The sequence below is a fragment of the Chlamydotis macqueenii genome, chromosome 6 (genome assembly GCF_036417535.1).
Source record: "Chlamydotis macqueenii isolate bChlMac1 chromosome 6, bChlMac1.mat, whole genome shotgun sequence".
NCBI lineage: Eukaryota > Metazoa > Chordata > Aves > Otidiformes > Otididae > Chlamydotis > Chlamydotis macqueenii.
The window spans coordinates 26689558-26711650 of record NC_141561.1 but is presented as its reverse complement, the minus strand read 5'-3'; the positions used below and the strand labels follow the sequence as shown (position 1 = coordinate 26711650).

General features: G+C 38.2%; 1 protein-coding gene across 2 annotated transcripts in view; it reads left to right on the top strand.

The window, feature by feature from the left end:
* The window catches only part of PDE1A (phosphodiesterase 1A), a 160894-nt gene extending 141966 nt beyond the window's left edge, over positions 1-18928 (top strand). The window contains exons 15-17 of one of the 2 annotated variants that reach the window (XM_086751009.1): positions 7412-7687; positions 15291-15410; positions 15742-18928. In XM_086751009.1, the coding sequence (XP_086607135.1) occupies positions 7412-7687; positions 15291-15367 (353 nt within the window). In that variant the 3' untranslated portion in view covers positions 15368-15410; positions 15742-18928. The remainder of the gene's footprint in view (positions 1-7411; positions 7688-15290; positions 15411-15741) is intronic. The other variant, XM_086751010.1, reaches the window with a different exon arrangement.
* The last annotated feature ends 3165 nt before the right edge of the window (positions 18929-22093 follow it).

Sequence of the window (22093 nt, the reverse complement as noted above, 5' to 3'; positions counted from 1 at the left end):
TCTTGTATAATTGATGCAGAGGAACTCAGTGCTCGATAGCCTAAGGGTCCTCAACCTTTCACCACTGGAGAATTAGAGGAATGTTTCTGAGGCCTTTCAGAGAATGCTGTTTACAGGGAATTAACATAATGATCAAACATCTGGGATTCTAATTTGAAAGCCTTGATGTTTAATTAATATTCCAAACCCCTAATCACCAAATAATCTGTCTTTATTCAACTCAGCGCAGTGATAAAGAGACCATTCCATCCTCTGCTTTTTTTTCAGTGCACAGTGGTGAGGCCTGCTGCTATTTGCAATTGTAATTGTTGTAGCAAATAGACAGTAAAGATGCTCAGATGAGTCTTAGAGATTGTTTCATTAGACAAAATGTTTGCTAAATGGATTTTAAGGTCTGGAAGTTATTGACCTACTGAGAAAGCTGTAAGCAACATACAACTTGTTGGGAAAGATTTAAATGTTGCATAAGATCCTTCATGATGCAGTTCTTTTTAAAACATAGAGAAATTGTAGCACAGTGATTTAATGTTTAAAAAATGCAATGTTTCTTCCTTATGCCTACATGCTTATTTTGTTCTATAAAAATGTTCTAGGGATTTACTAATAAAGTTGGTCAGTAGTTGTCAAGCTCAGGTATGCTTAACAAAGTAAAAGTGTATGGACTAGTAATCATGCTTACCATCTGTTCAGTAGATATCACTGTAAATAAAGTCACAAAGATAAATAAGTATCATTATCTTCACTTTACAGTTGAGCAAAAAGATGCACAGACAGCTTAGGACACTCACCTCAGATCATGTAATAACATGAGGGAATGCAGCATACAGACCAAGGGTCCGGCTGCCAGTCCAATGGGCCTGTCACTGAAGCATGCCAACATTGTTCATCTCCAGGATAAGACAACACCAATGTTATTTCTTGTTCCCATTTTATGCTGATGTAACTCTTCCGAAGAATTAACTGTTACAGGACCTGAATAAAGGTTGCATTGTTTGTATGGAAAGTGATCAGTGACAAACCTTGTCCTCAACACCTTTTGGCAGTGCACTGTGCTGCATGGCTCGAAGGTGTATGTCTGGGATAACTGACCGCATTGGGATGGGGTGAAAAATACGTGAGGCTGAATAAGGTGCTTTCAGTCTCCTGTGCTTGATTTTGATAGTAAAAGTATGAAAAAAATGATAACTACTGCATCTTTGCAGTAGAGAGATCAGCTTTTCTTTTTTTTTTTTCCCGTGGACAGCAACTTTGACTAACAAGTGTCTCTTCTGAAAGACCTCTGCGTGGTACCTGCGGGCTGCCCTCGGGCACTTTTAGTCCTGCATACTTCCAGTCACAATAACCACAGGGTTTGGTTCCATTTTGTCTGAAAGATTTTCTCTGCAGACTCACTGATAAGAGAGTAACAGCTGCTGAAATGCAAAAATCTGAGAGTGGTGATCTGATAGCGTGTTAACGTGATGTAGCAGGTGCTAGGAAGGGTGGTCAGTGGGAGAACGTGTGTGACAGTCGCAGAAACCGACTGACACTTTGGCACGTGAAATGTCCTAGTGGACTGTTTTAATCTGTTGGAGAAAAATAAATTCAGGAGGCTAAAGAAGTCCCATCTAGGACCAGTGACAGTGATTTCAATTGCAATGCTAAAACATTTAGGTCATAAGCAGTTTCTGAGCTAATCCGGAAAAGTGTTAAGAACAGTGGGGAAAGGAGAATTTTTACCATGATCGGAGGAAGTGCAATGAATAAGTTGAGCTAAGAGTAGCAAGAAACATTTTTTATTGTCAGTACCTGGCAAATCACCAACTAAGGAATGATAACTGAACCTGATAATGGAACCTGTCATGTATCTGCCTGGAGTATATAACAGAGAGGCAGCCCACCTCTGCATGTGACAAACTCAATGACTTAGAACACCTTTTCCCTCTAGTAGGCTCAGAGTACCATGTCCTTCCTGCCCCAATCCCAAAAGTCCCCACTTTCAAGCCCCTGTGCTTACAGCTAAACAGTGAAAAAGAAGTAAAAGGCAGAGGTAGCCACCCTAGGAAACCATAAACTCACAAATTATTTTGACCAAGTCTTCTAGTAGAAAGTTTTGATAGCTAATAAGAGTTTGCTACGTTCTGTATATGGCGTAATGCTGTGACATCAAGGGCCACCGGATTATGTGGTTTGCAGTGGTTTTATGTATTCCTATATCTGTGATGAAATTTGTGTGAGGAGTTGAAAATGAAAAGAATCAGTGTCTAAACTCTGTGGGTTACTGCAATGTATTCTTTGGTTTGAAACTAGCAGGTTGGTTGGGAAAAATCAGTCGTTTGTGAACTCTTGGACGCGTCTTTAAACTTACTCGGGAGTCCCAGAGGCACCAGGATCAGTCCTCTCATTTTCTGCAAAGTTTTGATTCTTATTGCTGGTCTCTTCCTTTTCTCTTTAAAATGGCTAATGTGAGAGCATGTCTTTTATAGAAAGGTGTAATTTCTTCCCATGTCCTGGTTTTGCTTTTTTATCACTGCTTTGTGGAATTTTGTTTTCCAGTAAAAAAGAAGGCAGACAAGCCTAGGTTTGTGGTAATATACACAGAGAGTCCATAACATCCAGCAGCATTCTTCATTACAGATTCCTCAAATAGTTTAGCTCTTAGTGAAGATTAACAACTTCCCTCTCTAATTCAGTAGTTTGATAATTCTTAATACTTCAATGTCATTATGTCTTTCTGTAAGGATAAGTTATTGCAGCTTATTTTCAACACAGCCAATGAAAATAGCAATCTGATTCAGCAGACATTTGCTTTACTGGGGTTTAGCGCTGTGGCAGTCGCTGCCATTAGCTGATTCAAGATGTTCTGCTTACACATGGCTTTTGTGTTTTTCCTCCCCAGTCTTGTTAAGTCAGTAGATGCTCAAGTGGTGCAGTTGCTGGAGACGGAAAGGTGTCTTATAAGCTCTGTACTGTGCGGATGGTAGTAGTTAAATGCTCTGTTTCCTATTGCAGAAAGGCTGGGAGAACAACATCAATAGATGTATACAGAAGAGAAAGTACCAAAATGTAGGAAAGCTTCCTCACCGCTTAGTAGACCATGTCCTAAAGTATTGCCCCATACACAGGCAGTAATGTAGCTGATCTGGTGGAAATCAGTGTTGTAGTTGATAACGCAGACTCGCCAGAGCTTCTGCAGCAGCAGAGGAGTGATACTTTGGAAACCACAGAGTCCTATGGCATGGTGCTTGAGCCGTGTGACAGTTTTAGTCCTTTAGCCATTCATTGGGCTGATGGAAATTCACTGCTCCCATTTACTCCAGCAAACAATTAAAAAAAAAAGAACTTAAAAATCTTACTTCAGTTTTCAGAGACGTACTAAGCCAAAGAAAAGAGATTACTTAATGAAAGAAGAGTAGTATCTGGTGAAAAGGGGAGAGGAAAGAAGTCACCTTCGCTAGTTAACACATTTTCTGTAGATGCGAAATTACTGAGGACCAGAATTTTTCAACTGTTCTGAAATGTGGCTATTGTTACAACTCCTGCCAGTTTTCCAAACAAAACAATGCATTACAATTATTTTGCCAACACTCCAGCCTAAACCAAGGGGGGAAAGATATAACTTTTACCATATTTACATATCAAATGCCATTATTGCTTCTTATGAAGGACAGTGATTTTAGGGCAGGAGTACAGGAGAGAGGGGTAGGATTGAGTCGCCCGTAACAGACCAGTTAGGAGAAGCCATTTGTTTTACAGATGAGCTTGCACAAATTTTGCTGAATAACACTTGGGTGCTTGTAAAGAAAAAAAAATACCAAACAGTTGAAAATCTGTAAACAGACCTGGTCCAGGCACTTTTACTGAGGTGAAGTAGAGCAAATCCAGGAACAGCAATAACACGCACTCTGAGTTCACCGCACTGCACAATGCACTTCTGTCTGCCTTTATCTGAATGGATGTGATAATCCTTCAGCTTTCAGTGCCTAACTGACCCCTTCCAAAAAAAGAGTGGAGTTTTCTAGAGGGCCAAGAGGGTTGCTTCATCTTATCAATCTTATCCATCTATTTACTCTTATTAAATATTGTCAGTATTACAAATGGCAAGGTACATTGTTCATTTAACATACCCCATTTCCATCTCCAGCTGGCCATGGCAATGTGTGCCCACAGGGGAGGAAGAACTTGCTCTTCACAGCAGCCCAGTGCAGGGTGAGGGGCAGCAGCCCTGCCTGCTGCTCTCGGAGGGTCCTGGAGGTTTGTGGCTGGATGGGGCAGAGGCTGTGCCGCTGTATTTGTTACAATACTTACTGTCCAACACTGGGGATCAAATGTTGTGCCAGCTCTACTTCTCTTACACTAGTGATACTGACTTAGCAATATTTTGCTTGAATTTTAGTTATACGGTTGCTGTCCCAGTCTAAGCCTCTTATCACTCATCAGAGTGATAAGACAGCAGAAATGATAGAAAATGCCAATTATGATACACAATATAAAGGTACTGTATAATATAGAGTACAATTATTAGCTGTTATGGAAAGCAGAAATCTGTATTTTTCCAGCACATATAGCATATTCCACAAGCTGCTGATGTACTGTAAGAATCCAGTATTTTTTATCTTTTTTCATAGGGATTGAAGCTGAGTGGAGCAAAGCAAGTCAGAACATAGACCCAGACATCCAGCAGATGAGAGACTTAATACCAAGAAAAAGAATTGGGGGTCTTAATTAAAGTTGTGATATAATCATAGACGATTTTGTACTTGAGACTTCTTGGTCTCAATCACAAATACTAGCCTCACTTCCTAGCTGCCCTGAACAAACTCTTCCCAAGTGGAGAAGATACTTTTCTTCAAGCTTATTTAACTGGGAGTGGCTTTGAAATTTTATCACCATGGAATGGTAATCAGAGATTATCAGCATAAAAAGACTAATGTTTAGCAGTAGTTTTAACTCCACAGATTTTAAAATTCCACGGTATTTTTCATACTTAGAAAAGGTCCTGTTTTTCTCACATATTCTTTTCTACTGACTTGTGGAATAAATAGTATCGCACCAGTTTAAATGTGATAGATATGACATTTAACTGTTTGTTATCCGGTGTAACTTGGTGCAGAGATACCCCATTTCAAAGCTACATCAATCAGATATGCATAGACCTCAGCTAGAGTTTGGCTGTGTTTTAGATATCCTGAAACAAACATGCTTGAGTTCATCTGAAGGGCAGTCATAGAAAAAAGAGACCAGCATGATGGAAGTTAATCAGCATTGTTCTGATTAAACTGTTAATCTTCACTTGCCACTTTAGGTTCGGTAGGGAGTGAAGGAAATCCATTGAAGTTTAGATATTCAGCTTTATGAACTAAAAAATAGTAGTGGGGTTTGCCTGTATGAATATTCTGAGATTTTCTAATATGAGAATAATGTGGTCAGCCACTCAGTTACACCAAGACAAATCTGAATTTTGGTTAGCATTGTCCTAAAACACCATTCTGTGAGAAAAATACTATCTATTCTTACCAGCTTTCAGGTTTAAAAAGCCACCTTTTGTAGTGTGAGCTAAGCTAATTTTACAGTTTTATGTGTGATTGTAGTTCAGCTTTGCTTTCCTCTGCTTACAGAGGCATCTGAACAGCATATGAAATATTTTATCTTGGCATTTCTTTGGCTTTTTTTTATAAAGTAAAGGAAAAAAATGCTTGTAGCTCTACCATACAGAAGCAAATATGGCACATAAATCAGTTTCTTGGGACAAAAGCCTTAGGCAGGTAGATTATATCATGAGTGACAGATGCTTTAATTAACATATCTGGATTGAACATCAAATTTTCTTGAAGTTGCGTACCTTCCAGCCCTAATGATTCTATGATGCTATAATGTCTTTAACCAAACCACTTCTTTGTAAGAGCTGCATTGAACTCTGTAGAAAAAGAATACCTGCCCAAGTTTCAGACTATTTGGAGTCTAAAACAGGCAGGTCTCTAAAGTTTGTAAAAAAAACTGGCTTAACAATTTAGAAATTGCTCAAATTTGAAAGTTCTTGATTTTTTTTTTTGAAGTATGACAAGAAGTGTAAGAACTGACAAAAGAAGGAGATTATTTAACTATTCCATGCTTCTGCATATTAATTCAGGTTTGGCAGTGTTCCTTTCCATCCCAATTCACAGGCCAAAATGTACTTCAGAGGAGCTTTCTTCAGATTTGGAAAAGTGAGATGATGAAGATGCGAAATACTAACTGTGGTAGAACTGCGATTATGGATTCAAATATATATTGGTTGTCATATGCAATCACTTTTGGTCTGGATTTGGACTGATCAGTCACAACCAGAGTTTCTGGGAGCTGCCAGTTGAACTCGATAAATAGCTCCGTGCTTGTTTTCCTTCCTCAATACAGTGTGCACAGCCAAGTTAGAAGTTTTATGCAGTATCATGCAGCTATTTTGTGGAGGTGTTGTTCAAACTACAATGCTTTCACTTCTTAAATTGATAGTGGTTTTTGTCTTCTATAGTAGTATACAGATTTTAAAATCTGCGTTTATGAAACAGAGATTCTAATAGCAAGATAAATAAGCCCTCCATGAAGATGATAGTTATTTTTAATCAGACTTCTCACCCTCTATCACAAGTTTTCTGTTCTCTATTTTCTTCATCTTCTAGTTCCTCCTGGTACCACCTCTCTGTACTATTCTATTCTGTCTTCTTTTACTCCGGGCCATTTCATTTGCACTGTTCGTCAAGTCTCTGCAATAGAACAAGGAATAGAGCCTTCCACAAACATTATTTTCTTCTGTAGCTGCTGTCCCCTGAAGCACGATTTCCCCTGTATTTCTTCCTTCCCATCCTGTATGTGCCACTAGCTGTAATGGCAGCAGTACTGGATTGCATGTGTGTAACCCTCTATAACTTGTCCCAGCTGAACCTCTATGTTAGCTGACATTTTTTACTTTTCCAGGCTGATAGGACAACTTCCTTCAGGGCTTCAGTTCAGTTCTGATGCCTCCCCCATCCCCAGCAAAGTGCTCCCCTCCGTGCCCTTTCTCTGGTGCAGAATTGATGACCTCTGGTCCTCCCAGTCCAGTGGTGGTAAGCACCACTGCTGGGGGACATGCCTGCAGCATGGGGTCCTTGTGCTCCCACCCTTCAGTTTACAATGTGTCTGATGATGCTCCTTATTCTGTGCTATGGCCAAAAAAAAAAAAAAAAAAGGTACAAAATAGAAATCAAACCCGAAAGTGGACACTGTGGTTCAATTGCAATAATGTAATCAGGAGCAGAATCTGACCCATATTAAACACACCAGTGCACATGTCCTCATGCAGAAAGTCCATGTTCACAGTGTTCCCATGTGCAGCTCTGTCAGTCACTACTCTGAAATCAATCAATTGTGGCGTATCCTTTTTATCTAATTCACATATTTTGTTCCCTCTTTGTAGAAGAACTTGTGAAAAATGTTGGTGAACAGGAAAAAGACCAAAGCAGAAATTCCACAGATGCACAGTTAAAGGAAGAGACAACAAGGATACAAAATGAGAGTAGTCAGGGAAGCGATGGTACAACCTGTCCTCCCAGATCCATCGTCCTACAAGTAGTCTCTTTCGACACTCCTCTGAGTGATGAATCCAACTCAGAAAAATGCAGTAACTCTGATCCGAACCAGAAAGATCTCTCCGATGCCCCGCAAGAAACACAGAGTACAGACCCACTGAATGGTAATGCTTCATCACAGAGCACCAGTATATCTAAGGAAGCTGTCCAGGGTGAAGCTGCAGCAGTGTCTGGTATCTCCCTGTCAAATATCGACAGTAATGTAAAATATCAAAATAAGGTGTTGTACAAAGCACCAGTGTAAGACAGTTTCTTCAGGCATGCGTAGAAACAGCAGTGTCCTAAAATCATAGAATAAAAACTGTTTGATAGAAAAAAATATCATCTTCATGTTAGTAGCTATTTGATATCTAGTAGAAAATTTTTTACATAAAATACCAAGACCTTTAGCTGAACTGGGAAAATGACTCTAAAGTAATTTAAAGATGCGTATTTCCAATTAAATAGCAGTTTGTTATTGGAGAGTGAGGTAAACTTTCAAAACAGAGCTATCTAACATTTTCTCCTCGAAAAGGTAATTATTCTTATGGTATTAAAATCCACTCCCCTTAGTTTAGGCACCTAATATGATGATTATTTTGTAAACCACATCCTTTGTACTAAATGAAATATTAATTTTAGAATTGACTTAAGATAGATGGAATTTGCTAACTGTAGTAGGTATGGGACTGTGTCATTCTCTTAATCAGAAAGATCATTCTGCTGGCTATAATTCACAGTACAAGCAGAGCAGCCAGAAAATTCCTGTAATGTCACAATATTTTTTTTTAGAATTAAGTGTTTTATCACAAGCTGACTATGATGTGGTATCTGGTGGCTATAAGAGAGTAGCAAGGGCAAGATGCCCAAGCAATAGGAATAGGTGTTATCAAAGTAAGAGGAGGACACTGTACATTTTAATTTTATCTTCTGAATTTGTTTATTGTTAGAATAAGCTTTGAGGTATTAGGGTAATAAGAATAGTCAAGGTGTATATTTAAACTTCCTTTCCTCACTTCTAATTAACATGCTAAGCCCATTAATGCTTTTATGACAGTGAGCCTTGCAATGTTGTGCCAGAAGTATGGCGTTGTCTGAGCAGCAACATTGAAGGCATAAGTATATAACTTGGCATATTTTTCAAAAGCACTTTTTGTGGAGAACTCCCACTTATTTTAGAGTTCTGCATTCCAGTGCTCCATGCTTTTGTTGTTGAAAGGTTTTTTCCATCAGAAGTAACAGATGGTTAATTTAGGGTCCTAAATCAAAATATTTACACTAAAATTAATTTCACATCATTTGAAGTTGTCTAATAGTTGACACTTTTTTTTTTTACGTGTAATTTTTGCACTAATTTTTGTATTAAAGCACAACTTTACATTTAAGTGCTTTAGAAAAGTTTTCCATCTCCTGGATGAGGAACACTTTAGGAAAAGCTATGTCTTTTATCTTTCAAACTGTGCAGAAGGCGGTTGTGGTGTAGCTGCCCTTGGGGGTTTTTAGATGGCTGACCAAGAAAAATGCTGTTTGAGAATTCATATAGAGCTCAGCATGCAGTTAGCATGCAGACAAGGCACTCTGTTGCCTTGTCAATCTGTACATTACACTTTTCTTATGAGACAGAGATTTTTTATTTTAGAAAAAGCTCATTTCATTAATTTTCAAAGTCAGTGAATTTTCTAGCGAATCCTTGTGTTTTAATACTTCAAACTGCAAAATTTATAAAAAGGGTAAGGAGTGGTTGAGTTTGTAATTGTGTATTTCCAAAGGCAAGCATGATCTGGAAGCTGTGTTTTTCTTCAAGATGGTAAAAAAAGATTTAATAACATGAATTCCACCAATCCAAGGATGTTCTTTCACCAGTGATGGCAATATTAAAAAAGAGTTCAGCTAAATAATAACCTAGATATAAGAGATTGATTTAATTATTTTGTGGAATTAAATAGTATTGGTAAGGTCCTGAACTAAAAGCCAGAGCTCGTATGAGGACATTGCTCAGCTCTTGCATTACTAAAGAGGCAGTGATACTTAAACCATGGACAAATAAGTTATGGAAAAGGGGGTGTGGGGGGGGGGGGAATACAGCAGGAGACATGACTGTATAAAGTGATTAATAATACAGTAACAGAAGCAGCCACTCCAGAAGCTGAGTGATGAGCCAATACTCCCTTACTAGGATTCCCCAACATACTTCTGAGCCATTGTAGGCTTTGCAGCACACATCTCGGTTGCTGCTGATTGCTACATAAAGTTTTGGTATAGAAATGTGAGTTTCTCTACTGAAATTAAACATCTGTGCCTGAAAATCTTAAAATGCTGAATAAAAATCTTTGGAAATTAAACGGAACTGAAAGGATTTTTCTCCGAACCCTCCTTTACTACAAACTGTGCCTTTTCCTGCTAGCGAGAGCGTGTAAAAAGTAGAGGCTACTGCTCACGCCGTTCATCAAACACATGCCCAGCCATTGCAAAATTCTGTTCTGAACAGGTCTTCAAATTAGTTTGAAAACTGTTCATCTAATACAGTTTGTGAACAAATCTAGTCATCAATTCTTGCCATTGTCATGGGAAATTATATTGTCACAGGAAATTATATTGTCAAAATGCTATTGTCATGGGAAATTCAGAGAATTCTTTGGATTCTGCATTCTAGAATAGTGACTTTTCGCATGTTTAGACCTGTGAATCCTTAAAATTTTCCAGTGGAAATGTGCATCCCTGGTCAGCCAACTTAAGCCTACAGAAAGTAAGTTTGTATTTCTTTTAGGCTCATGGATCTTCTCATCAATAATTCTTAGTCCCTCAAGTCAGAAAATCACAAGACGAAGCTGAATTTCTGAGTTACACTATCACAAATATTTAGTAGAGTGCTACTATGCGGAGAATAAAGATATTGGTTGGGTGTTGTTTTTAAAGGTCTCTGATATTTGAAGGCATTTTTAAGTGTCATTTTACGTGAACTTCTGTTCAGTGTGGTATGTTGAATTTACTCTCATCCGTCTCCTTCAGTGATTATTTGTGTTCATTTTCCAGCATAGATAGATAGCCAGGTAAATGGAGAGCTCGATGAATGTTTTGCCTGGTTTCTGTAGCATATTAGTGTCAGAGTCCCATACTCTCTGACCAGGTTCTTTTAGATATTCCGTGTGTGAAGGTTGTAATGTTTAATACCAAATTTACCTGTTTGAAGACAGTTGATGTTACATGGGATTTCTGAATTAGCAGAGTGACATATCATATACTGAAAGCACTCTACAAATGTAAGTTACGCTTGGCAAAACAGAGAAATTGCAATACATGGCTCAAGCACAATGGCGATGTGATTCCCATTACTTGTCTCCTGAATATGCTCACCTTCACAACACTGGGTGTCCCCAGTGACCAGTAAGGCATACATGGGTTGAAGCCAGCTCAAGCCCATAGCTCTCTTAAAAATTCCTTTGCTAGTTGTTTCATTTTTATACTCTATATTGGGCCAAGCCATGTATTCATTCCCTCCGTGCTAGCCTGGGTAACTCAGGGAGACAGTCACACTCTTCTAATGAACTCGGGAAGAAACATCTGCACCACTGGTTGGTCCCCTCAACTGTGATATAGTCAGTGTATCCACTCAAATGACATAAGTGCTTATCTAAACCAAAGGCCACCCTCTGCTCCCCTTTGTGTTGAGATTGTCAACAGCTCTGGTCAGTCATCCCTTGTGTTATCTCTTGAGCTTGATGGGCACATTGCCCTTGCCCATCCCCATTGAGCCTTCTTCCATTGTAGGGTTTTACTGGTCAGTCACGATATCATTTACATTCTGACTTTACATCATTAAATAGTTTGATTTATACTTTAAATTTAATGACATTTCATTCTCACATTTTCCCTATTTTCCCAATATTTAAATATAATAGAAAGATATTTTGAATATTTTAGGTCTTTTGAAATGTATTACAGAGGGCTGATGTCATCATATTCTTAAAACTTTCTTTCATAAGACCAGACATATTAATATATAGTGAGAAATCTATCTATGTAGTATTTAAATAGTATAGTCTTTTAAGTCAGCACTGACCCTTTCACAGAATTTTATACTTCTAATAAAGCGCAGAGGAGACCTAATATTAATTTCTTAACTATGTCATAGATGACATGAATAAGACATATATGGTGGGATTTTTCTGTACCTGCCCATTAAAAAGTATACTGCAGGTATTTACATCACTGTAATGAGGAGAGGTTGGGGCAGCAGACTTTCTATAAACGTGTGGTGAGACTTGGGTCCAGGCTCTTTGAGATGAAATGAATTAATATTGGGTTTCAGCAGCAGCTTTAAGTACCTCTGCAGAGATTGTGCCACCATGTTAAAGCTAACTGAAAAGAAAGGCAATGCAGGCATTGAGTATTGGAATAGTCTGCAATACCATTTTCCAAAGGGAAAACTCAGATTAGACTGTTTCACATTTTTCTTTCACAGTGATAAAATTATTCAGTATCATTCTAAATGGAGGGAATCCATAAAACTGTCATTGCTGTTATCTAAATGTAGATACATTTTGAAAGATTTTTTTTTATTGCTGCAATGTGTGTAGAAGCCTCGTAACTGCAAGTAGCACAGCAGTCTCTGTTTTCTCTTCTCACTACCTCCTCCTTTTTCTCTGTATAAGTGATGCTTGAGATGGTCAAGAGTGAATGTGTTGTGTATGAGGCAGTAGCACTCGGCACAGAAGGGAGATTAGCATCGGTAGCATCCCCACTTTTCACTTTTGCACCTCTGCTGATGGCAGCAGATCCAGACAGGCTCTTTTAACCAAGGTCAGATCTTTTCAATGGAATGTCAATTCATACTCAGGACCTTACATTTTTTCCCTGCTTCCCAAATTAGGGTTATTTGAGTATTCTAAGAAGCACTATACATATATCAAAACATTATTAGCACTCTCCATGCTGGATTTTTCTACCTCTGTACTTTCTGTACTGAGAATGGAGAACAGAAGGCTAAAGCAGTGTCCAGAGCACTTGTTGACTCCTGGGGTGGAGAAGTAAGCACCGGTGGGCATTGGGTCTGGGAGAATGAGATAGGAAGTAAGAAGAAAAGCTACATAGTTATTCAGATGGAAATTTAATATGTTAGCTGTCATTGTTCTGTCCTTTATAAAAAGCAGAAAACTCAGAAGATCAATCTGTCTGCATTCTTTGGAACTGTCACCGAATGTACTATGATGAGGGAGTTCCCCATTAAGAAAGGAAAAAAGGGACTGTTTTCCTCTCTTTGTATCACATCTCTTTCTAGGTGTAGTTCTTGTAGACGATTGCATTTTATTAACAGGAGTAGCTCTGCCTCAGGTCCTTCCTGATCAGTGTGAATGGAGAAGTGGAGGAGGGTCACTGTTACGAGGACTCCAGTTGTGACTGACTGTCATTTTTCTCCACTAAACCTTTGTCCTTTCCATCACCTCACTTTCATTTCATTGAATGTTACAAGATTAAGTGGAACTATTATAAGATGGGTTTTTTAAAGTGATGATTTTCCTTTTCTCCTGAGTGATTTATTAATTAGAACATTAATTTTAAAAACTACTTATGTTTAATTAAACAAATCAATGTTTCAATGATTTATAAACGCTAATTGGCACACTTTTAACTTTTCTGCCATGCTGATAGCCACATTAATCCTTAATATCGAATTGTAAACGAGATAATAAATCTGTGATAAAACAGATTATCAGTAACTTCACTCAATACGACAGTAGAGAACTACCCAGTCACATCGAGTTATACAAAGCATTCAACGTCATCAGCAGTCAGTAACTGAAAGCCTCTGGAGGATAACCAGGTTAAATAGCAGTGGTCAGATCCACATCAACAACATGCAAGTTTGATTTACGGTAATACAGGTGGCAGCAGGTAATCATCTGTGCCATACAAATGCTAGTGACCATTCAGTGCTGTGGTGGCCCTGTGGTACTCAGCTGAGTGTGGAACCCTTTGCATCCATGCAAAACGGGCACGGGTTGCTGGGGTGCCTGGTTTGTTAGTGTTCCCTGTGCATACTGTGGCTAAACAGAGCAGCAGTGCATCAGGATCCTGGTACTACGGAAGACATCTATACTCGTGCGTGGGATGAGGATGGAGGGAATGTTATGTTGAAAGAGCAAAGTGAAAAGGATAGGGATAATAAGATAACAGCCACTAGCAACCATTCAGAGAGCAGAGTTTATCACATACAAAAACTGATGCATTGACATGAAGAAACTTATTTATGGGTTAGAAGTCAATGTTTAATTTTTATGGAAATGAAACATAATTTTGTTTTGTTTTGTTTTAGGCCTCCACAAACACTCCCGTCCCACTCTTAAAACTGCTAACCAATTTAAATGTTTAGATTGATAGATTTTACTTTGATACCCCTCCCAACCTCCTTTTTTTTTTATTTTTATGGGTAATAATAATAAAGTTTTGCTAAATCCCTCCAAAAACAACTGCAGGATGAAAGATCTGGAGACATTCTTGTTCTAATTCATGTTAGTCCAATTTTGAGACTTCAAAGTCCTTTAGAGAATGGGTTGTCTATATTCCACCCACATTAAATTTATGTACAATAAGGGGGATGGTGAAGAATGGTGCTTTGGGGAGTACAGCCCATCTGCTGGTGGCCACATTACAGAGTGGGCAGCACCCATGGCAGTGAAACAAGTAAAATCAGTAGCAATTCTCACTTGTTTACAGCGAAGCCATGGTGAATTCATAGCTATTAATTTTCTTCTTTCCTCACTCTCGTGAGCTCCCTTTCCTCTCTTCCCTTTCTCTTTTCTAAACTATGAGCCTCTTCAACTTCAACTCACTGTCTTTCAATTTTCCTTTCAGATCACACATCACCCACGTTCCCTTTCAGCCACTTGTACCTTTGTTTTCTGTCTTTCAAAAATCTTTCCCTGCCTATATTTTTATAACCTTTATGCTTCTCCAAGCCTATCTTCTTCGGTTTTGAGACTTCTGTGCTTTTCCTTTTTCACGTTTTCAGTTCAGCATTATTAATCACTGATGGATCACTCAGTCAACTGGTTAAAACTGAGAAGTTACTATATAGTTAGTAAATAACACTGTAAGATTGCTGCATTCTCCCCATGCCTACAATCTCAGTTTATAATTTCCTCAGCTGTACTCATTCAAAATTACTGAAAGGAGTAGTTTAAGCAACATCTTAGTTATTATGATTTTTGATTTGAAAATCATGTTGTATCACTTAGTTTGAAAGCTGCTTGTGTCACTCGGTGTCATTTCTCCTATTGATTGAATTAATTGAATCCTCTAGAATTTGACACTGGCACCTTTCATTATCTAAGAGAAGCCTAATCCCTATTTGAAAGGCTACATTAAAGAGGATTTAAATGGCACTTCTCTGCAGAGGGTGAATTTTAACTTTCAGTAAGTTGGAAGAGAATATAAGCCAAAACCAAACCCACTTTATTAATACTTAGTCGTGTAAATGTCTTCATATTTTTGTTTCATGCTGTGATCTGTTTTTTTCATTCTATCTTTTGCCTTATGGATAAACCATAATGATTAGTTAATTCAATCCTATCCTTACTCTGGTGAGAAAGCAATTTTAAAAAGCAATGACTGAAACCTTATTTTTAGCTTTAAAAAGTCAGGGAAAAAAAGTTCCTGTCTGTCTAGGGCTGCTCTTAACTTTGAGAACCTGAGTGAGGAGGTTAACCATCACATTTGTTTATTTTCCAGGTGAGCCTAAGCACTGTAAGAAATCAGAAGATGTGGTAAAAGCCACTGAGCAGAAAGAAGCACTGATACAGAACTAGATTTGTTGTTTCTTAAAAGCTTCTGAAATTTCAGGCAGGACAGGTAATTTTGTCATTTCTTTCATATAATGGGGAGAGTTTTATACCATAAAAACTTGCTTAGTGCTATTATTATCCTCTTTGTTCTATTCCAGTTGTGGTTTTATTATAAAATTTTGAAATGAGGACACGGTGCACCCCACTTCCTATGTCCCCTTAGAAGCCATTCAGTATAAAGCAGGAAAAAAATACTTTTACATCTCTGAACCCTGTCTTAGTCCTGTCAGACTAAATGGTCATGCAATAAAACATCTTCAATTCAGGTATATTAAATACTGGAAGTAATGCTATTAAAAATCTATTGCATATGAATTTTCATTTGACCTCTGTTGCAGGAGAACAGAAGAACTCTAACTATTCCTACCCCGTGCTCTCAGAGACTGCTATCTGTAAACTTGTTCTTGGATCATCCTGTTTCTGTGGAGAGTGATTGGACAAAATGATCAAAAGTGTAAAATGTAAAACCCTGAGCTGGTAACTCAAGGCACTTAACAACTCGCAAGACTTCAGTTGGCTTTGTTGTTGCTATTTCCTCTTCTATTCTGCTTTCTTAAACTAGCCAAAATGCTTTTTTCAGCCAAAGTTGGACCTTGCTTTATTGCATCACTGACGCTGGACATTTCCAGTTAACCATGAGACCTGTGAAAACACAACATTTATCATCTGCCTGGGATTGCTGTTACGTGTCAGTGCTACTGGTGTCCAATGGAAATGGAAAACCAAAATGAAACGTTGCTATAGAAGCTTGTTCATGCAACCATGCTGCATGCAACGTTGAAGTCCTGCTTGTTGGCTTCCTAAAAATATCTGGAAATAAAAATAGGTAGACTGTAAGGGAAGTTGCAGAGTTACACTGACCAGCCTGCATGGATGATGATTCTTCCCCACTGTGGTGGCTGCCATATGGAGAGAACTGGTGTTTAACAAATCATTATTCTAAATGTCTCATTAAAATTAATTAAATAGCATTCAGTATTAAAGATTAAAACATTTTCAGTCCTATAGTAATTTGGAAGACATCAGCAATAGTGTCAGCCCTACCATGAAGCTGGTGCTTATTGTTTTCTAGGGTGGAAGACACAGCTGCAGAAATATATGAAAATTGCTTCGATTCAGCAAAATATTGTGTTGCTTCTTAGAACTGGAAGGTGACACTGAGGCCTTATATCATGGTTTATCTCAAATGCAAATGTGAGAATGTGGATTCTGCAAAATCCTTGCTAACATTCGTTTCATTAGAAGAAACACCAGGCCATCTTTCTCCGAGAGGCAGTGAAAACGGAGCATGCAGGCAGTTACCTCTGCAAGAAGCCTCTGAATGAGCCCTCCAGCCCAAACTGTGCCCAGAAAGAGACTCCATTTTCATCTCCATTTCCCTTGAGCTGCACGTGACCTCTCCTGGCTTGTCCAGGCATCCCACACAGCTGCAGCCAACCTAATTTCCTTCTGCTGGAACCTACCAGGATAATTCCATGCTCCTCTTTGTGTTATAGGCACTTGGGTGGCTTGGGTCACTGTACTCCCAGTTCTCCATTTCGGACCCTGTGGTTATTACCTCACTGACCAAAAAGTCTTTACAATCAGCCATGGTCCGCTCTGAAGAGGACTCCTGGGGGCAGTGGCACTCTCCTCTATGCAGAGGCTGATGGTCGATTGCGAGCTATGTGCTATTCATCTGCTGCTTCAGGGATCAAAATACAGCTCAACAGGCATCAAGCTCAACCTCAACAAGGGCACACTTTGTCCTGATTGAAGAAGGAATTGTAAAACAGTCACCCTAGACTGAAGGACCCTTACACGCCCATACCTGTTGACTGTCTCTTTTCTGACAGCGGAGCAATCAAAATTGAGCTGGGAACAGTGAGCTCCGAGCCCTGGGATAAGGGCATGCCAAAAGGTGGAATTCCTGTCATTGAATATGTAAGCCATATATATGCTATGCATAAGTGATGTGCATAGTTTTAACTTAAGAAATGTTTGTGCATATAGAATGTAAAAAGTGCATTTAAGTTGTTTTGTGTATCTGGTCCAGGGCTTGTATTTAGTATGGACAAATTTCTGTACAGTGCAGTTAATGAATGAAATGTTAACAAATGAGATTGTATCATATATGTTATAACGCAATTGATATTTTTGCTAAGAGTTAAGAATTTATATATTCTCTGCTAGTGTTTCAGCAAATCTTTAGTAGCCTGGACCACTGTGTGCACCTTTCACTTTTGCATCCTTGGGAATGTTGGACTTTTTTTTTTTTTTTTTTTCTCCCTTAACAGTAAAATGTAAACCATCTTATGGCTTCTTGTTATCCTTATGACAAGAGAAGAAACATTTCAGAATTTTTAAAAATTTTAAATTGCCATATGCTGTGGCAGTGGAAAATCTTTTTTAACATCTGAGAACTTGGGACCTTGTTTCAGATATGTTGAGCATCTGCAGTTCCCTCCAAATTTGAGAAAAAAAAAAAGGTGACTGATATCTTTAAAATCTAGGCCAGTTAGGTATTTGTTTGTTACAGTGTTCTTCAACATTCTAATTTATGATTCACTGAGACTGACAGTCTGGAACAATCAGAATTTAATGTTTTTATTGTATTTTCAATTTCAGACTTTTACCATAGTTGAACTTGACTTGTTTTTTCATGTGTCTCTATCCTGTTGAGATTTATATCCTCTGCAAGAATTTTCTTCTGGAAATAGAAGCAGAAATTAGAACAGATTGTGCAGAGTACTCATAGCGTTTTGCGGGGCTCTCAGTGTCCTGTCATTGTAGCCGGCACCAAGATCTCCCACTGCAGAAAGCAGAAGGAGCTCCTAATCTCACAGGAGTCACTCATTGCCTGCAGAACTCATTCATTGATGTAGAAAGGTGATTTGAGTATAAATAATCCTATTTGCTCATTTGTATTCCATTTTGATCACTGTGGTAGATGTTATGGAAATTCAAGAAAAAGAGTCCTTAGTTTTTCTTTAATGCCAGCTGATTCTTTTTCTTTATTCCTTTATTCTTAGCAAGATTTTACCTGGACATGACCCAAAGCTTGGTGTGTTGTTTGGATGAGGAGAAATTTTCTTTTGTGGAGATGACAGATATAGACGACACATGTTAATTAAGGCTTTGACATTGGGTGAAATTCACGTTTGGGTGGCAGAAAGGCTTCTTGAGAGGGCCTCTCCCTGAACAGTTGTTTATCCCTGAAACCTGTAAGGCTGCGCTACCAAAACACTGCATGGGGCTGTAAGAAATGGTGTTTGTATATGCATCTCTCCCACCATATAATGGGCATGTACCCCTGCATTGAGCACACTGAGGGGGTGTAGCTTTAGATTAGCCCTCAAAGTTTTTATTTTGTATTTTTATCTTGAGATATTGGACAGATATATTATGTAATATTGTTATGGGTTATGATCTAGCCAGTATTTTTTTATTTAATTTTCAACAAGGCAATCTATAATTGTGTGGTTTTTATTCTGCTGTATTTGTGCATATTTCCTATGATGATATTCTCGAATAAATTTGATTTGAGGGAAAGGATTGTGAAGCTCCTGTGTGTTAGTTATAAATTTGCTTTCCTGAAGCATCTTGACTCATTTGCATATGGTTGTCCTTGAAAAGTGATGGAGCATAAATGACTGTTTCCAACCCTTTCACCCACTTGTGACTCCACACTTTTTCCGTAACTGTGCCAGTTTGTCATACAAGCTCACTCATATCCTTGTAGCACTCTTGAAAACAGTTTCTTTAAGTGAATCTTGCCTTCTTAGCCTTTACTGCTAAAATAGCCCTTAAGTCAAGAAAACCATAACCAATAGAACATTTTTTTACCCCCAAAAATTCTTACCTTGACTTGGTATTGATGGAGTCAGTAGGACTGTTCATATTAGCAACAATTCTTCAGGAAGGGTAGGACTTTCAGGGGCGCCTCCATGGAATGATGTAAATTCAATCATCCAAGTTCAGTGGAGCAGGGAGTAAACAGGGCCCATTCCTACTCAGATTAGAAATGAATGGAAAGAATCCCATTGACCTAAACATGTATCAAATCCTAACAAGGTACATGATGGAAATAAATCAAGACAACTACTTTATATCACATTCTTTGCAGTTTCTTTTTCCCAGATGCTATCCCAGCTACATGTGCAAAGGACCTTCTTCCTTCTGTAGATGCCAGAAGTCAAAAAAGCTGCTACTGTGACCAAAATAACTTCAAATTAAGAAATAAATCAAGATCCCCAGTGGTAAGTGCCTAAAATGTATATTTTTAACAGACTATACAGTTATTACATGAGAAAGAGGAAAATGTAAGTACAACTAACATTCTTCAACAGTAACTTAAAGAGGTTTAAATTTACAGTAGTTTAGCAGACAAAGATGTGTCTGAGAGGAGAGTGCACTTTTAAATCATTCTTCGAAAAATCACGTCCTTGAAAACTGATATGGAAAAATGAGTGGAAATGGCATTCAATACCGTGAGGAAAAGAGTGTCCTCTGTCAAACACACTATGTGAACGTTTAGGCTACTTCCCTGGGATAATTTTACTTTCCTGCTTATTTAATTATTTAATGGATGTCCAGAGATCCCTTTTCCATGTCCCAGAGCAAACATTCAGAAGTTTTTATCAAACTGTGAATGTCTAAGTAGTCTCCTGGGAACAAAGCAGCAAGTAATAACCACAAAGTTATAAACATGAAAAATCTCTTATAAAAATTGAGATTTTAACTATTTTCAGCTGAACTTTGCTGCAAAATACTTCCCCTTCCCCCTTGCACTTAGTCAAGTCCTTTGCTCATAGCCCTTTTGTGGAGAACTGTTGGAGAACTTTCCATTAGCTGAGCTTGGATAGATAAGACCTTAACTAAATAAGGGGTTTTTTTGACAAATTATATAATCTATGAACTTTAAAGCTGGTGAGTTTTATGCATTTGTAACATCCTGTATAGAACTTTATAACGAACCTAAAGTAATATTAAATTATGCATAAATGAGGTGGTCAAAATCTAAATGGTATGTGCATTCTGGGCCTTGAGCTGGAACATGAGTAAGCAGAGTGAATGTTTTTTCCCTTTTGTTTAGACTCTAGTTATAAAGCTATCTCATCGTCACATAGGGCCTAATGCTGATGCACTTCCAAGCAACACTCCTGAGCCTGCAAGAAGGACTTTCATTACGGTAAGACTTTGGGATTTCTATCGTAATACCATGAACAAACATCAAAATAACATGAAGTACTTGCTATTCATTTGTCTAAAGCCTGATATGATTATCTTCACCAAATTCAATGAGCTATGGGTCAAATTCACCTATGATGCAGTGCCATAAAAGCCAAGAGAGCTGGTGTCATTATACCAGGGATTAATTTGATAATTGGATAGTAATTGGTTGTCTCTTGCTTTCTCTGTATTCAGCTGGTTTACTGATTGTTTTCTGCAGTTGAGGGTACTTTGAGTGTCTAACATCTCTGTACAAAGCACTCAACTTTAAGTCACCTTAAATTCTTTTATTGAAATTGTGCTTCCTTTTCTCTGAGACGTCTCTCCTTTGAGAGAGAACTGATTTTTCTTACCAGTCAGAAATGAACATTCAGCTTTATTATTTTGGGGTACTTCAGTAGGTCTCAACTGGAATGAATGGCAGCATATTTGTGTCAAGCATTGTAATATGATGCACGATGCATCTTTATTTTAGCATTCCTGTCCAAGAAAGACGCCTGTTCTGTTAGTCACAAGATGGTTTAGGGTAGGGCAGAACTGTGACTGCAGCCAGAGTAGTTCTGGGGGACATATGTGTGTTGTCAATAAATAGTAGGTGCAGGAGCGGGGCTACAGAGTTGGTATTTCCAGTAAATTAGAGAATAAAAATGGCATGAACAATTTAAATATTATTTATAATTGACCTTCATGTCTGTTTTTAATATTCAGTCTGCTGAGTGTTTAAAAAAGCAATTAAAAGTCTCATATAATGTTAAAACCCTTGATAAATGTAATAAACAAATGACATATTCAAAAGAGAGAATCTATGTCCCATTAGGAGTGAAAAAGAAAGATGAGAGCAACATATGGCAGTATAATTAGCATGATTAGGGAAGCACATCAACAGAATTTATGCTGCAGGGAAAATGTAATAAGAAACCAACACACTTTCCTCACTGCCTTGAAAACTGCAAATATCGTTCTCTAAAAAGGAGAAGATGCAGAAAAGCTCTCTGGCATTTAAAGCTGTAACTTGTGTTCTTCTGTCGTTATTAAAGATGCACACAGCCATCTGCAGACCATTTATTTTTTGCAGAGTTCACATTGTCCTATTGCTTTGATTAATAAGGAGCAATATTACACCTCAGCTGCTTTTCAGAAAGATGCTATTTTGGAAACCTAATTAATACTCATTCCACAGTTAGCTTGAGGTGTTCATTAGTGCCAGATACTGAGTTCTTATTTGTTTCTCATTATGTGGGAAGTATTGCTTTTCAATGCCAGCATTTTTGGTTTGCATTTTGGAATAACCTGCTGACACTCCTGCTTCCCACAGCCCTCCCTTCAGAAGAGCTCATAACACCTGCCATCATTTTTTTAACATGCTTGTTATGGCTATTTAAGACAATGATGTGGGCTATTTATGTAGATAGACTGTCCTGATGCACAGCAAATACTCCTGCTGTTTCCTGAACAGTTGGGCCAAAGCAAAATAGAGAA